The sequence below is a fragment of the Micromonas commoda genome, chromosome 2 (genome assembly GCF_000090985.2).
Source record: "Micromonas commoda chromosome 2, complete sequence".
Lineage (NCBI taxonomy): Eukaryota > Viridiplantae > Chlorophyta > Mamiellophyceae > Mamiellales > Mamiellaceae > Micromonas > Micromonas commoda.
This window is the reverse complement of record NC_013039.1, coordinates 1,316,957-1,331,209: the sequence shown is the minus strand read 5'-3', so window position 1 is coordinate 1,331,209 and position 14,253 is coordinate 1,316,957. Positions and strand designations below refer to the sequence as shown.

Here is a 14,253-nt window from a genome sequence, read left to right as displayed (position 1 = left end):
TCGCGGGGGCGGACCCTCGCACCGGCGGGCGACCTCCGGGCGTCGAGCCGAGTGCCTCGCGTGCCCCATGTTTCCCGGGAGGTGACGCAGACGACAAAATCCGATTTTGTTGATCACGTCATGATGCGCGGCCAGGCAGGAGAGCGATGCTCCAGAGACTCCAACAAAAGTCATACGATGGTAATGCCAATCTCGTATTCGACCAATACTGAATTTCCTGTGCTCGAGAAAAATATGACAACATTCCCAGAGCCTCTCCTCTCTCCTCTCGGAAAGTCAACGCGAGAAACGGCTAGATTCTGCCCGATACGGGAATCCAAAAGCGCGCCGCGCGTCGCGTCGGCTGAACGACGGAGGTTGGGCGTCGAAAGCGCCGAGCGCAGCCTTACCGCCAGGTCGACGTCGCGCGTCTCTGCGCGGCGCCCGGGGACGAAGCGGTCGCCGCGCTACGCCAGATTGGGAAACTCGATTCCCGACAGAGTAGAGAGAAGGTGCCTTCGACGCGGAAGTTGCGCGAGACTCGAGGAGGGCGTATCGCACGCGCGCGATGGACGATCGCGAGCGGACACGTCGCCAGCTGGCGCTGGAGACTAAGCGTCGGCAGAAGCTCTTCGAGGAAAAGGCCAAACGGCGCCAGATGGAGGAGGAGAAGCTGGTGCGTGTCGCCACCAGCCCCGACAGATTCTTCGGTCAACGCTCATTCGCCGCAGCTCCCGTTCCGCCTCGTCCCCCACCTCCCATCTGCTCATCACGCCCTTCCCCTAATCTTCCGCGACAGGCCGAGAACAAGCTGAAGGCGCGGCGGGCTCAGCGCAACCAAGCCGCCGCCCTGATTCGCACACCCACGGAGCCATCGCCCTCGTCCGGCGCCGGGGCCAACCGCAAGATCCTGCGCAAGGGCACCGGCACCGCGGGAGCGTTCGGGTCCAAGGGCCTTCCCTGCAAGTCCCCAGCCCCCGTGCCGCCTCGCACCGGGTTTGCATCAAAGGCGGCGAAGAAGGCGACGCCGCCGAACCATCCCCGCCCGTTCACGACGTCGGGCGGCGCCGGCGGCGTCGACGGGCGGCATCTTCGGGATTTCATCCGAGATCGACGCGACGCCGTGCGAAGGGCCAACGAGGACCTCCGGAACGTCGACGCGGACGATTCGTTCGCGTCGTCGGCTAAATCCACGGCGCCGTGGCGCGAGCTCAAGGCGAACGCGGCCGCGGACCTGGGCGCCATCCTCGGCGAGCTCGCGCCCCCCGCGGATCTGCTCGATCTTCCGAAGGAACCCACGGAGGAATCCGTCGCGAGCGCCGCCGGGGCAAAGGCGAACGTCCGCCGGCGCGCGGTCGACGGCGCCGGGGCTGGGACGTCGAGGAGTGAGAGGGTGTACGACGGGGATGGCGCCCGCGAGAACGGCGCCCAAACGCTGGATGATCTCACGTCGTTTTCACCGGGTGAGGGCGAGCGTAAGCTCACGTCGTTTTCACCGGGTGAGGGCAAGACGACGGCGGATCCGCTGTGGATGCGCGCCGCGTTCCACCGAGAACGGAGCGAGGAGTTCACGCCGCTCACCGGACATCCGCCCTCGAAGGGATCGACGCCGAGGAGGGTGCTGCACGGGTTTCCAAAGTCCGTCACGCCCCCCGCGCCCCCCCCCGAGGAGTGCGAGTTTACGCACGCGCTGCCGTCGAACCTCCGAGCGAAGGAGCCACCCCTTTCGGAGTCGTCAGAGTCGGAGCGGGATCCGGAGCGCGAGTCCGAGTCCGATTCCGAGTCTGACGACGACGAATCCCCGAGCTGGGTCATCCGCGCGACGGCGTGCGACACCCCGATCGAACCGGCAGAGCCCTCTGTGCGGGATAGCCTCGAGGCCGGGTCGGCGCCGGCGGCTGAAAATTCGCGCCCGAGCGGCCCGTCGCCGAGGATATGGGCCGAGGGCGACGACGTCAGCGACAGCGAGCACGAGATGGACGCATCGGAGACGGAGGACGACGATGCGATGAACGCGGGTGGGGACGAGCGCGAGCGCGGAACGGGGTTTGGAACGAACCTGTTCAGGGATAGCCTCGCGGGGATGGACATCCCGGGCGAAGCGGGGGTGGCGTCGAGCGTCGCGGAGATCGCGTCGTCCGTCGAAAAGGCGCTCAACAGCATGGAAACGTTCCAGCACATCGAGAAAAAAGTCATGGGGGAGTCACAGCCGGTGCCAGCGCCGGTGTCGCGCCCTTCGCGTAAGTTTGGGGATGGGATCGTGTCCGGGCGGAGGATATCCCCCGCTAAGCTCGCGCGTGAATCGGGAGAGGGGGAGGATGGGGAGGCGACCTCTCCCACGTCGCCTCTTCCGCAGGTTTCCACGCGTCGCACGTCGCCGCTGGAGATGGAGAGAGAGCGTCGCCGCGAGCGCGAACGCGCGGAGCGGGATGAAAAGGAGCGGAGCGAGGCTGAGGAGATGGAGGCTCGGCTGGAGCGGGAGCTGGCTGAGCTCCCGACGCGGAAAACAACCGCCGACGACTTGGACGAGTCGACGGATGACGCGAGGTACGATTACGTGGACGAGGACGAGGCTGTCGCGGCGGCCGACGCGATTCCCGATGACATGCCGCCGCCGCGGGCGCACACCCCGGAGCCCGACGAGGATGAGGAACCCGAGGATGCGCACCACCGGACACCCTCGGCGGCGGCGGGGTATCATCCCCGGCATCACACCCCCGCCACGGATCCGTATCACCATCAGCAGGTGTACCGCGCCGCGGCGAGGAAACACCACGCCGCGGTCGGGTCGGGGTACGGCGTCGCGGCTGACGTGAAGCAAGCGCGGCTCGCGCGCGTCGCGAGTGCCCCCGCGGGTGCTCGCCGACCCAGCCCGATTGAGAAGGTTTTCAAGGTTGCGGAGAAGCCTCTCAAGTGCCAGGGTTCGTACGTGGCCGCCGCCGAGGAGGCGGAGGCGCGGAAACGACGCGAATCCGCGCGAAGGGCCGCGCTCGAGGCTGAGGCCGAAGCCGCGAGGCGCGAGGCGGCGCAGGCGCAGATGGGACGAAGGGCGCAGAGCGCCGATGTCCGGTACGTCCCCGTGTTCCAACCCCCGGGTGGGTCCCCGCAGTATCACGTACACCCGGGGTACCACTCCCCGCCCGGGTACGACGCTTACGGACAACCGCAGCAGCAGCAGCAGCAGCAGCAGCAGCAGCAGCAGCACGTGCAGCAGTACACGGATCCCCACATGCAGTGGCATCCGGACCCGCGGCAGTATCAGCAACAGGCTGCGGCTCAGATGCACCCCGCGCACCACCCGCGCCCTCACCATCATCATCATCAGCAGCAGCACTGGCAGCAGTACCCCCCGCAACACCTCCACCACCACCACCGCCACCACCCCGCGATTACCCCACAGCCGCAGCCCGCGACGACGCCGAGGAAGGAGGGGGCCAAGCGCGTCACGCCCCAGGGTCGGCGCGCGCCCTCCGGATCTGGCCGAAGGTACGCCGAAACCGCGCCGCCGAAGCCGAGGGTTAAGTTTGCGGATACGAAAGAGGGGCGCGCGGTTCGCGAGCTCCTGGGTAAGAGCTCAGCCGGCGCGGGTGAGGAGCGGTACGTCAACAGGGTGAAATCCTCGACGGGGTCGCCCACGTCCCTGTCGCTCGAGGAGGCTAAGCTTCTCGCTTCCCTCAAGCGACTGGACGCGCACTGCCTCGCCGTTCCCGTCGACAACATGCGCGGCTCCGCCTTGGACAACGGGTATCACGACTCACCGTACGTCGACCCCGGCATGGGCGGGCGTCGTAGCGTCGAGGAGGCTGCGCTCATGGCGTCCCTCGCGAGGCTGGATACCCAGCTCGGCGGGTTGGGTCCCCCCGAGCGAGAGATGCGAGAAATCGAGGAGCGAGTCGCGAGAGTCGGTCGCGACGTCGGCGTCGTTCGCCCCCACCGCGTGATGCCCCACGCGGCACCCCCCGCGGTGTTTGGGACGCCGCATACGGTGCACTACGGGGTATCCCACGTGAGCCCGCCGCCCGTGCCCCAGTACGAGCCGAGTCCCGTGGGAGCCGGGGGCGCGGGACACGCCAGCCGGCGCAGGTTCGAGTACCAGCCGCCGCCGCTGCCGCCGCCGACGAGGAGGTGGAGGCCGCCCAACCGCGAGGCTGGCGACGTGGTGACGGACCACTGGGGGGCGCCGCCGCCGAAGGTGGAGAGCGCGCGGCGTGGGAGGGTGCGAACGGCGGTGGGCTTCACCCTGCCCAAGGTTCAGACGAGGCACCAGGAGCACTCGCAGGGACGCATTCACGGCGGAAGAGTGTCTGATTATTTCTACTGACGATACCGTATTATATCGACGACGTTGAATACGACACCTAAACACTTAGCGGTTGAGCTTGCACACCTCGTCGTACTGAAGAAATTCCACCCGTTGCCGCACGCCGTCCGACGCGTCGATGGCCACCTCCGCGAGGAATCGCTTCTCGTGCAGCTTGCGAAGCTCGCCAGTTGCACCGGCGGATTCGCCCTTGACCACCCGAACCGGCTTGCCCACAGCCGGTAGAACCGTCTCCAGGTGCTTCTCCCGCACCGTCACCGTCATCTTTACGTCGTCGCCGAGCAGCTCGACGCTCGCCGTGTTGACTTTCTCCTGTTTCACCGAGCGAATCACCCCCTTTCGCTTGTACGCTTCGGCTTGGGACTTGTCCAATATTTTCACCACCAACCCCACCGAGAGCCAGGTGGGCTTCACTGCGGGTTCCTCCATCTCCTCCTTCTCCGCCTTGGGTTTCTTCTCATCGCGGCCCCCAATGTCACGCTTCCAGTCCGCTGGCCTCTTCTTCTCGGTGTGAAGGGTCACGGCCTTCGTGGGGTCCATGAGGGTCACGCCCTCCTTCTTTGCGGCGATTTCCTCCGGAGTCACGAGTGATGACATGCCTTTAGTGATTCTGAACCGGCCGTTCTCGTCGCGCGGGCCCTGGTTTAGCCTCGCGGCGATGTGCTGCTGCGAGATCTTTGCCTTTGTAAGGTCATAGTTGTCCAAGAAGGGGCCGCCCCCCCCGGGAGGCTCGGCCATATTTGCGCCCCTGTTTGTGAATCTGTTTGTGCTTCCTTCCGCTTACAGTTTTGGCTCGCACTCCAGAGCAGCGGGCGCCGTGGGGTGGGTGCGAGTTTTCCGACGATGGAGACCCCGCCGGCGCCTCCACCGCAGGATGGCGATGGCGGCATGCCTCTCGGAGCTTCCAGCGCGGGTGGAGGCACGCCGCTCAGCTTCTCAGGTCAGCACCTCTCACCGACTCCCCGGAATCGAATCTTCCTAGACTATGTTCTCCCGCGCGCTGAACCTTCCGACGCCCCACGCCTCCCCCGCAGATTCGTTCATCGATAAGCTGGCGGCGTCGCAGATGCACATGGTGCGCTCCGCGCGAAAGCTGAGGCTTCGCGGTCGCGAGTCGCATCGTCGGTCGGACTCCGGCTCCATCGCGTCGGTCGCCTCGGCGGACGACAGCGACGACGATCCGAGCGAATCGCTGTTTCGGGAGTTTGGCGAGGCTGCGGCGTCCGCGCAGCGCGAGCTCGCGCAGGCGGTGTCCGAGGAGGTGGAATCGCAGCTCGCGGACATTCTCGTGTGTCTCGGAGAGGAGGCGGCCAAGATCGAGGTGCTCTCCGGTGCGCTCGCGCGCGTGGGGGTGGACGCGCCGGCGCTTCTCCGAGACGCGGGGCTCGCGGACGACGAATCGGACCGTCCCGTCGTCGGCGCGAGTCTGACGGCTCCGTCAGTGAGCGCGGGCCGAACGTCCCCACCCCACGACGTTGACGTCGCGTACGCGAGGGACACGTTGGCCAACGCGGAGCGCATAGCCGCGAGAGCCGACGCCTTTTTGCTGAAACCAAAAGGCTCGTCGACGGCTAAACCGCCAAAGCCGCCGAGGAGAAGCCGAGACTCGACGGGAAGCCTCGCGGGCGACGGCGAGGGTTCGGGGTTCAGGGTCACCGGGACGCCTCCCACGGCCGCCGCCGCCGCGTTGGACCTCGCTACCGAGATGTCGCCCGAGGAGGAACGCGCGAGGGATATCGCGGGGGAGCGCGCGGAACCTGCCTCGCCGCTCGCGCCGCTCACGAGGAACATCGTGGAGGAGTATTACGCCATCGGTCGAAGCACGCCGGTGTCCAGGGGCGACACCGACGACGAGGGAGTCGCGTGGGACGACGACGTCGGCGGTGGGTGGGATGAGGACGAGCACGCGGTGAGGGCGCGGATCGAGTCGTGGGAGGGTGAAATCGCGCGAAGTCGGCGAACGTCGGAACCGGGATCGGCTTCTCTCTCTTCTTCGCCGGCGCAGCGAACGCCGCACGAGAGGGCGACGGCGCGCGACCGGGAGGCGCGCGAGCGACCGCCGGAAGGACGGAGACCGGAGGTTCCGAGTGCACCGGTCGACGGGGACGGCGAGCCGCGGCGGCAGAAGAGTCGAGGGCTGATGATGGAGCCGGTTGGAAAGAACGGGTGGATGCAGGTCTCGCAAAGCACATTCTGACATGCCGAGACTATCTTCGGCAGTCAAGCTCACACATCCACATGGGCAGCTCTCGAGAGGCCGCAATCTGTCTGACACCGCGGTGCCGATTTTGAATCGTCGGCTAGAAAATGGCCAAAAACGCATGTGAGCGTAACTAGTTTATGATAGACATTTAGACGCGGTAAGGCATTTCAAACGATAATTCCACGCCCCAAAATCAAACTGAATTCCATACGGAAGGAACGGAGAACGGCTGCTGGCCGTTGATTGTGCGGTCAAAAGAAAAAGATCCGGCGCGGCACCCACACAAATCTCGATCGTTCGCCGGCTGCGCTGTACGACGACGACGACCATGGCGTCTCGTCCCGAGGTGTCCCTCTTCAAGGTGTTTGTCGCTCCCGATGCCGCCGAGAAGACGTCCGCCACGCTCACGAGCGGCTACATCACCCAGGGCCCCAAGGTCGAGGAGCTCGAGCAGAAGCTCGGCGAGTTCCTCCAGAACCCACACACGCTGACGCTCAACTCCGCCACGAGCGGCCTGCACCTCGCGCTGCACATGCTCAAGACCCCCGCGGGCGCGTGGCCGGGTCTCAAGCCCGGTGATGAGGTCCTCACCACCGCGCTCACCTGCACCGCCACCAACTGGCCCATCATGGCCAACGGGCTCAAGCCCAAGTGGGTGGACGTCGATCCGAAGAACGCGAACATCAACCTCCAGGACCTCAAGTACAAGCTCTCGCCCAACACCAAGGTGATCCAGTTCGTGCACTGGGGAGGCACCCCCGTCGATTTGGACGGCATCAAGGAGGTCGTCGAGTTCGCCTACGAGCGGTTCGGGTTCAGGCCCATGGTGATCGAGGATGCCGCTCACGCCATCGGAGCTGAGTGGAAGGGCCGCAGGATCGGCTCGCTCGAGTCTGGAAACATCTGCGTGTTCAGCACCCAGGCCATCAAGCACCTCACCACCGGTGACGGTGGCATCATCACCCTCCCGAGCAAATCCCTTTACGACAGGTGCAAGCTCCTCAGGTGGTACGGCATCGACCGCGATAAGCGCAACTACCAGGGTAAGGATTTCAGGCTCGAGTCTGATGTGACCGAGTACGGCTTCAAGATGCACATGAACGACCTCTCCGCCTCCCTCGGCCTCGCCAACCTGCCCCACCTCGACCGCATCCTCGCGGGTCACCGCGGGAACGCGGAATTCTACAACAAGGCTCTCCAGGGCTTGAACGGCGTGACCCTCCTCGAGCCCCCCGAAGGCGGCCTGTCCTCCTACTGGATCTACACCTTCCACTTGCAGAACAAGCACGATTTCATCGCGTTCATGAAGAGCAAGAACATCATCGCCTCGCAGGTGCACGCCAGGAACGATACCCACAGCGTGTGCGCGCCCTACCGCACCCACCTGCCCCTCCTCGACAAGGTGGAGACCACTTTGATCTCCATCCCCGTCGGCTGGTGGATCACCCCCGAGGATCGCGAGTACGTCGCCGCGTCCATCCAGGAGTTCTCCTCCACCATCCCGATTCCCCGCAGCATCGCCAGGAAGAAGATCATCATCACCGGCGGATGCGGGTTCATCGGGCACCACGTCGTGGAGCACTTCGCCAAGACCACCGACTGTAACCTGGTCGTCATCGACAAGCTCTCCTACGCGTCGCTGGGATACGATCGCCTCAGGGACACCGGCGTCCTCGACCGCGTGCAGGTGTTCACCACCGACCTCATGCAGCCCATCCCGGAGGGTATCGCGTACGAGCTCGGCAACAACATCGAGTTTATCGTGCACATGGCTGCGGAGACCCACGTCGACAACTCGATCGCCGACCCGGTCCCCTTCATCCGCAATAATGTCGAGTCGACCATCTCGCTGCTCGAATACACCCGCGGGCTCATCCGCAACGGGTGCGATCTCAAGGCGTTCTTCTACTTCTCCACCGACGAGGTCTTCGGCCCCGCGCTCGGCACCACGATGTTTGACGAGTGGGACAGGCACAAGCCCACCAACCCGTACTCCTCCTCCAAGTCAGCGGCTGAGAACATCTGCATCGCTTACGAGAACACGTACAAGATTCCGCTCATGATTGTCAACGTGATGAACGCGTTTGGCGAGAGGCAGCACCCAGAGAAGTTCATCCCCAAGTGCATCAAGAAGGTGATGGACGGCGAGAAGGTTTATATCCACTCCTACCCCGATAAGAAGACCGCGGGCACCAGGTTCTACATTCACGCGCGCAACATCGCGGCGGCGGTGATGTTCCTGCTGAACAACGGCAGCATCGGCGAGAAGTACAACATCACGGGCGAGTCCGAGGTGAGCAACCTGGAGCTGGCGCAGTTCATCTCCAACACCGTTGGCAAGGAACTCGTTTACGAGATGGTGAACCATCACGCGACTAGGCCCGGGCACGACCTTCGCTACGGCTTGTCCGGTGAGAAGATGGCCAAGATGGGCTGGGTTCCCCCGCTTGGGTTTGAGGATTCCCTCAGGAACTGCATCAGGTGGACGATGGCGAACTCGCACTGGCTGAACCTCAAGAAGTGGGCGGACGATCCGAACACGTACGAGGGCATCACTCCCCAGTCCATCGGCAACGACCCGATGATGGAGCGCGCGGCTAAGCTCTAAGTGGATTGGTAGATAGCAACGTAGCGGCAGAAACTATTTATTACGAGATGTGTTTTTTGGCAAAGAGGTCCATCCCAAGCGTCGTCGAGTACGCGTCGGCCTGCATCGCGATACCCTCGTTGCTCTGCGGGCACGGCGCCATGTTGTCCACGTCCGTCACCTTGCCCACCTCCGGGTACTTCTTAGCGAACAGCTCCTCCCACTTTGCGAGCAGCTCGCGCTCGGGTTTGGTCAGCCCGGTCCACTGGGCGTTGAAGTACGCATCGGACGTCTTGTTGAACTTGGCGCACGCCACCGTGATGTCCTTTCCGGCGAAGGAGTTGTACTGCCCGCCATTGCCGTACAGCGCCGCTGAGGACACGACGTCGTAGATCTTTCCGCAGAGGCTGACCAGGATGGGCCGGCCGCTGGTGCGCCCGTCGTACGCGGCGAGCTCCGCGGTTGTCAGATTCGTGTCCTTCTCCGCGGCGACGTGGTGGATGTGCTTCTCCGCCTTGTCCTGCATGAGGAGGTAGATGGCGCCGTACAGGAACCCCGCGGCGATGATGGCCGCGAAGAACTGGAACCAGAACGTGAAGAACATGACGACCGTAAACCCGATATCACGCACCCTCGCGCGCGATCTCACCGGCGCCGAAGATCTGATGAGAGATTTCTTTGTTCATCGGATTCTCACAGCGCGGGCGCTGCTCCACCGGTGTGCTCCACCCTGGTGATTTAGGGTTCCCACAGCTATGAGCGCGGTCGCCGCAGGCAGGGGCGCTGCCTTTTGGCAGTCTCTCGTCCGCCCCGGGCGGGCGGTGTACTTTCCGAACATCGACCTCCGATTGGTCCCCCCGAACGCCGAGGCTAACGCGCACGAGGTGGGCATGGACGTCGTGACCTTCATCACCCGCCCGGCGGTGACCAAGGTGGACGTGAAGGAGTGCCTGGAGAAGGTGTACGGCGTCGGGGTGGAGCGCGTGCACACGGTGAACTACGAGGGCAAGAAGAAGCGCCGGGGGAACTACTTCTACCACAGGCCGGACTACAAGAAGGTGTACGTTCAGCTGCGGGAGCGGTGGTACCCGCCGAAGGGATTCGCGGTCACGGCCATCGACGGCGATGTGGACAAGGGGCACAAGGTGAAGGCGTCGCCGGTGAAGTCGGGGCCGAAGGGCTATTGGCTCCATAACGTTGTGACCAGGAAGGCCGGGGATAGTGAATACCAGGAGTGAAGATGCGCTTGGTATCTAAATGTAGCACTAGCATCGCATGTAGTCAGAGGATTGCCGTAGCGAACCCACCGACCGCAGCCCCACTCGCTCGGCGCACCTCGTCCGTTCGAGGGTGTTCGTCAGGCGCGGATATTTTTTCCGCGTGAACGGTGAACCAAATCAGGCTTGTTACGATTCCGCGTCAGCACTCGATCGCGCACTCGCCCTGGGTGATGTCCGCATCGGAAGCCGCACAAGCGCCCGCGTTTGACTCCCCGACCGTCCAGGCGTACATCACATCCCGCAGGTTCGACTTTCGGAACCCCCCGTGCGCGGAAACCCAGCGCCGATCCATCAACGCCCACGGTTTCGAGGGTGTCCCGTCCGCACAGGGTGAGAAGCACGCGTGGGACTACTTGTCCAAGTTCAGGACGAGCGTCGTCATCGGACAGCCCCTGAAGTACCAGGACCTACAACCCGTCTGGCCCAGCTGGGGAGTTTGCAGAAACCACTGAGACACCGACCGAGAACATGTCCAAGAGCGGAGGATCGTCGTGGAGTTCTTACGTGCCGTGGGCTTCCACCGGGGCGTCCTTGTTCAACCCGTTTCCCTCCGCGGACCCCGCGCAGGACCAGACCGGGAGCCCCAAGTACGGCTCCATGGACGCGCCGAGCACGTTCGGCATGGAACGCGCGCACGACGCGGGATGGAACACGCACCCACCCCCAACCGCACCCCTGCCCGGGAACCAGTCGATGTCGAAGAACAACAACTTCAGATACCCGCCGTCGAAGTGACGAGTAAGCAACTAGACGGCGCGTAAGCAACTAGACGTTGCGTGTGTGAAATAGAGTGTGATGTATATGAAAAGCAAGTGAGTTCTAAGTACTCGACGGGCGGGCCCGGTTCCCGTAGGGATAAAAACACGAGCGCCGGTGCCCCCCGCCATCCACACGAGCAGTCCCGTCGGCGGGAAAAAAAAAGCCAGACTGCTCCCCCGCGGATGTTCGAGTCTGCGGCCGACCCGTCATAAAAAATGGCGGCCGAGACGTTGTCAGCGTCGCGCCAGAGTTCACTGGCACGACTGGATGCGGTTGCGAATGGTCTCGCGCTGCTCCGCCGAGCAGTGCGGCACGCACGCGCGCAACAGATCCCTGGGCAGGTCGAGCCCGCCGGCTCCGCCCGCCGCCGCCAGCGCCTGCGCGGCGGCCTTCTTATCCCCAGCCTTGGTCGCCTCCACGTGCGTCTGGAGCGTCGCGAGCTGCGCGTCGAGGATTCCGAACAGCGTGGTGAAGCAATCCGACCACTCCGGGGACGAGTCGTAGTCCGCGCCGAGGATCCCGAGCCGGCTGCCCTGCTCCAGCACCGCACGCAGCAATTGAGCGAGCGACGCCCCGGGCCCCGAAGCCGCCGCCAGGCTCGGGAGTTTTGATCGGTCGTGCGCCACCATCGCCCCCGCGAGTGCCTCGATGCACGACGCCGTGGCGTTATAGTTGAGGGACGCCACGGCCGCCGCCGCCTCCGTCGCGAGCTGCTCCGCGCTATCCCGTAAGTGCTGTGTCTCGTCGTGACCGGCGGCGGCGACGGACTTGTCCCTATCCGCCTCGCCGGAGATGAGCAGCGCCGGGGCGTGGCGCATCACCGCCCACACCAAGGACGACGCCGCGCCGCACCCGGGCCTGAGCCGCGGGAGGAGCTTGGCGAGCATCACGCGGCCCTTGTGCAGGGCGCAGATTCGCTCAAAGACGGCATCCGACTCGCCTCGCTTCACCGCCTGCGGCGTGAGCACGGGAGCCGCTGGGAGGCGGAGCGTCCCGGCGAGCCCCTCGAGGAGAAAGTCGCGGCGTCGCGCCATCGCCGCGGGGGCCTCCCTCGCCATGTTCTCCTCCACCTGTCGGTCGATGTCGTCGACGTCGAGCAGGAGGCACATGCCGTCCTCGATCATGATCCTCGCCGCGAGCAGGGGCTCCTGCTCGAGGCGGCGGCCGCCGCTCATGTCACCGTCCGCCTCCTCGCGCCCGCCGCCGCCGTCCTTTTCCCCTTTACCGGAGAAGTCGAGGATGGGCTTGGGCGCGCGGATGTTGGAGAAGGGGACGCGGCCCATGCCCTCCAGCGCGACAAACGCCGTGGGCGCCCTCGCTTCCTTCGCCTGCGGCGCGAGTTCTCGGAGCGTCTCGGGGGCGAATGGCTCTCGCAGCTTGCCCTTGTTGTTGGTGTTGAGCCAGCACTGGTAGTAGTAGTCGTGATCGTACGCGGCCCTGTCCATCGGGTGCGTCGCCGCCCACTGGATGCGAAGGATCTGCTCGATCTCGTCCGAGGTCATCAGCTTGGCGCTGCGGTTGCGGTGGTTGTGCCTCTGGCCGCCGCGGCCGCCCCTGCCCCCGCGGCCTCCGCCGTTGCGGTCGTACTGCTGCCTCCTCTGACCCTGGCCGTACCCACCGCCCTGGTCCCAACCGCCCTGGTCCTGCTGCTGCGACATCTGCTGCTTCTCCTCTTGCGTCATCTGAACGCCGGGCATGCCGGGCACGTGCGTGCCGCCGCGAACGTTGGACTCGCCAAAGGTGTCCTCGTTGTTCGCATCCGCCCACTCCGCGCCGCCGCCGCCGCGCCGGCCCCGGCCGCCGTGACCGCGGTCGTTGTTGAAGTTGGGGGACGGGTAGCCGCGGGGCGGCGGGGGCATGCCGGGCGGCGGGGGCATGCCGGGGGGCGGGCCCTGCGCACCCAGCGGGGGGAAGCCCTGCATGGGGGGCGGCGTTCCCATGGCCGGGTTGGGGCCCCGCTGACCCATCTGCGGCGGCGCCATGTGAGCCGGGGGCGGAGGAATACCGCGGAGCATGCCCGCGGAGGGCATCGGGGGTCCGCCGCCCATGTTGGCTCTGTGCATAGCCTCCATCTGCTCCAGCGTCATCTGCGACCTCTGCTGCTGCTGCTGCTGCGCGCGCTCGCGCTCGGCAATCATCTGCTGCATGGCCATCTGCTGCTGGTACTTCCTGCGCTCCTCCTCGAACGCCTGCTGCTGCGCCTGGAAAGGCGACTGCGGTGCGCCGGGTGGCGCCGCCGCGGCGCCCATGAGGTCCTGGGGTCGAAGCAGGCCGCCCGGGGACGTTTGGATGTACGAGTTGACGTCGCGATCGGCGATCTGCATCGTCGACGCGAAGAGCCCGCCGAGCTCCTCATCCTTGGTGCTGGGGATGTAGACCTCCTCCACATCCTGGGGTAGTGAGTAGTCGTCCTCCATGTCGCCCCCGAGCTCGCCGAGCATGCTCTCGTCCGCGGGGCCTCCGCCGAAGAAGCCATTTTGCCTGCACGATCAAGGGAAAAGAGCCGGGGGAAACGGCGTCAGGATCGCGTCAGGAAACGCCTTGGAAGGACCACCAAAGACGCGAGAAGGCGGCGGATCGGGCATCTCGACGCCGCTACGACGGGGTCAGGGCATCGCCGGGGACGGGGACCACGCTGATCGCCAGCGGTGACGTCGCAAGCCGTTGATCGCAGCTCCGGCAAAAAACCCAAACGCCGACGGTGCGGAAAAGGGGAATCGCGAAGCGGGATCCGGCGGAGATCGCGGGGACGGGCGCTCACCTCGAGGCGTCGAACCTGTCCATCTCGCTCTCTCGCCTTCTTTCTCCTTTCGCTTATTCACTCGCCGTGTGGTGGACCGCGCGCTGCGCGCCCCCCTCGCAGAGTGGCCAACAGCGCCCGCCCGAGCCCGGAGGTATACAAAAACCAGCCGACGCGGCAAATTTATTCGAAGGTCCGGCGAGCGAGTTGACCCGGGCTGCCAGTCGTACGGCGTTCTTCTCGTCCCCACCTGGACAGTTTTTCAGTCGCCCCCTACAATTCGGAACCGCGCGCAGTCTCGAACTCGATGAATGCTAAGGATCGTCATGACAAAGGATCTATCGCTCACCGCCGTCTCGTGCTAATCGTGTCGGCCCCAAATCC

At 65.2% G+C, this 14,253-nt stretch overlaps 8 protein-coding genes across 8 annotated transcripts; 5 read left to right on the top strand and 3 right to left on the bottom strand.

The window, feature by feature from the left end:
* Positions 1–547: 547 nt before the first annotated feature.
* MICPUN_98791 (predicted protein) lies at positions 548–4,300 on the top strand (the record flags this gene model as incomplete). The annotated part of the gene is made up of 2 exons (XM_002500150.1): positions 548–655; positions 779–4,300. The coding sequence occupies 2 exons, from the start codon at positions 548–550 to the stop codon at positions 4,298–4,300; spliced, it is 3,630 nt and encodes a 1,209-aa protein (XP_002500196.1).
* Positions 4,301–4,345: 45 nt separating this feature from the next.
* Positions 4,346–4,840, bottom strand: MICPUN_98792 (predicted protein; the record flags this gene model as incomplete). The annotated part of the gene is made up of 1 exon (XM_002499664.1): positions 4,346–4,840. One exon carries the CDS (start codon positions 4,838–4,840, stop codon positions 4,346–4,348), a length of 495 nt encoding a protein of 164 aa, XP_002499710.1.
* A 303-nt stretch (positions 4,841–5,143) lies between these two features.
* Positions 5,144–6,497, top strand: MICPUN_55891 (predicted protein; the record flags this gene model as incomplete). The annotated part of the gene is made up of 2 exons (XM_002500149.1): positions 5,144–5,240; positions 5,335–6,497. The coding sequence occupies 2 exons, from the start codon at positions 5,144–5,146 to the stop codon at positions 6,495–6,497; spliced, it is 1,260 nt and encodes a 419-aa protein (XP_002500195.1).
* A 334-nt stretch (positions 6,498–6,831) lies between these two features.
* On the top strand, positions 6,832–9,172 carry MICPUN_93395 (aminotransferase/S-adenosyl-L-homocysteine hydrolase; the record flags this gene model as incomplete). The annotated part of the gene is made up of 1 exon (XM_002500148.1): positions 6,832–9,172. One exon carries the CDS (start codon positions 6,832–6,834, stop codon positions 9,109–9,111), a length of 2,280 nt encoding a protein of 759 aa, XP_002500194.1. The 3' UTR covers positions 9,112–9,172.
* MICPUN_113376 (predicted protein) lies at positions 9,149–9,694 on the bottom strand (the record flags this gene model as incomplete). Its single annotated transcript, XM_002499663.1, has 1 exon — positions 9,149–9,694. One exon carries the CDS (start codon positions 9,692–9,694, stop codon positions 9,152–9,154), a length of 543 nt encoding a protein of 180 aa, XP_002499709.1. The 3' UTR covers positions 9,149–9,151.
* A 151-nt stretch (positions 9,695–9,845) lies between these two features.
* Positions 9,846–10,388, top strand: RPL23 (ribosomal protein L23; the record flags this gene model as incomplete). The annotated part of the gene is made up of 1 exon (XM_002500147.1): positions 9,846–10,388. The coding sequence occupies one exon, from the start codon at positions 9,846–9,848 to the stop codon at positions 10,326–10,328; it is 483 nt and encodes a 160-aa protein (XP_002500193.1). The 3' UTR covers positions 10,329–10,388.
* Positions 10,389–10,522: 134 nt separating this feature from the next.
* On the top strand, positions 10,523–11,191 carry MICPUN_113377 (hypothetical protein). The gene has a single exon (XM_002500146.1). It carries the CDS (start codon positions 10,541–10,543, stop codon positions 10,820–10,822), a length of 282 nt encoding a protein of 93 aa, XP_002500192.1. The 5' UTR covers positions 10,523–10,540; the 3' UTR covers positions 10,823–11,191.
* On the bottom strand, positions 11,147–13,913 carry MICPUN_55896 (hypothetical protein; the record flags this gene model as incomplete). Its single annotated transcript, XM_002499662.1, has 2 exons — positions 11,147–13,610; positions 13,891–13,913. The coding sequence occupies 2 exons, from the start codon at positions 13,911–13,913 to the stop codon at positions 11,381–11,383; spliced, it is 2,253 nt and encodes a 750-aa protein (XP_002499708.1). The 3' UTR covers positions 11,147–11,380.
* Between the last annotated feature and the right edge of the window lie 340 nt (positions 13,914–14,253).

Coding starts and splice junctions, on each gene's coding strand:
- MICPUN_113377 (XM_002500146.1), top strand. CDS start 10,541: ATGTCCGCATCGGAAGCCGCACAAGCGCCCGCGTTTGACTCCCCGACC.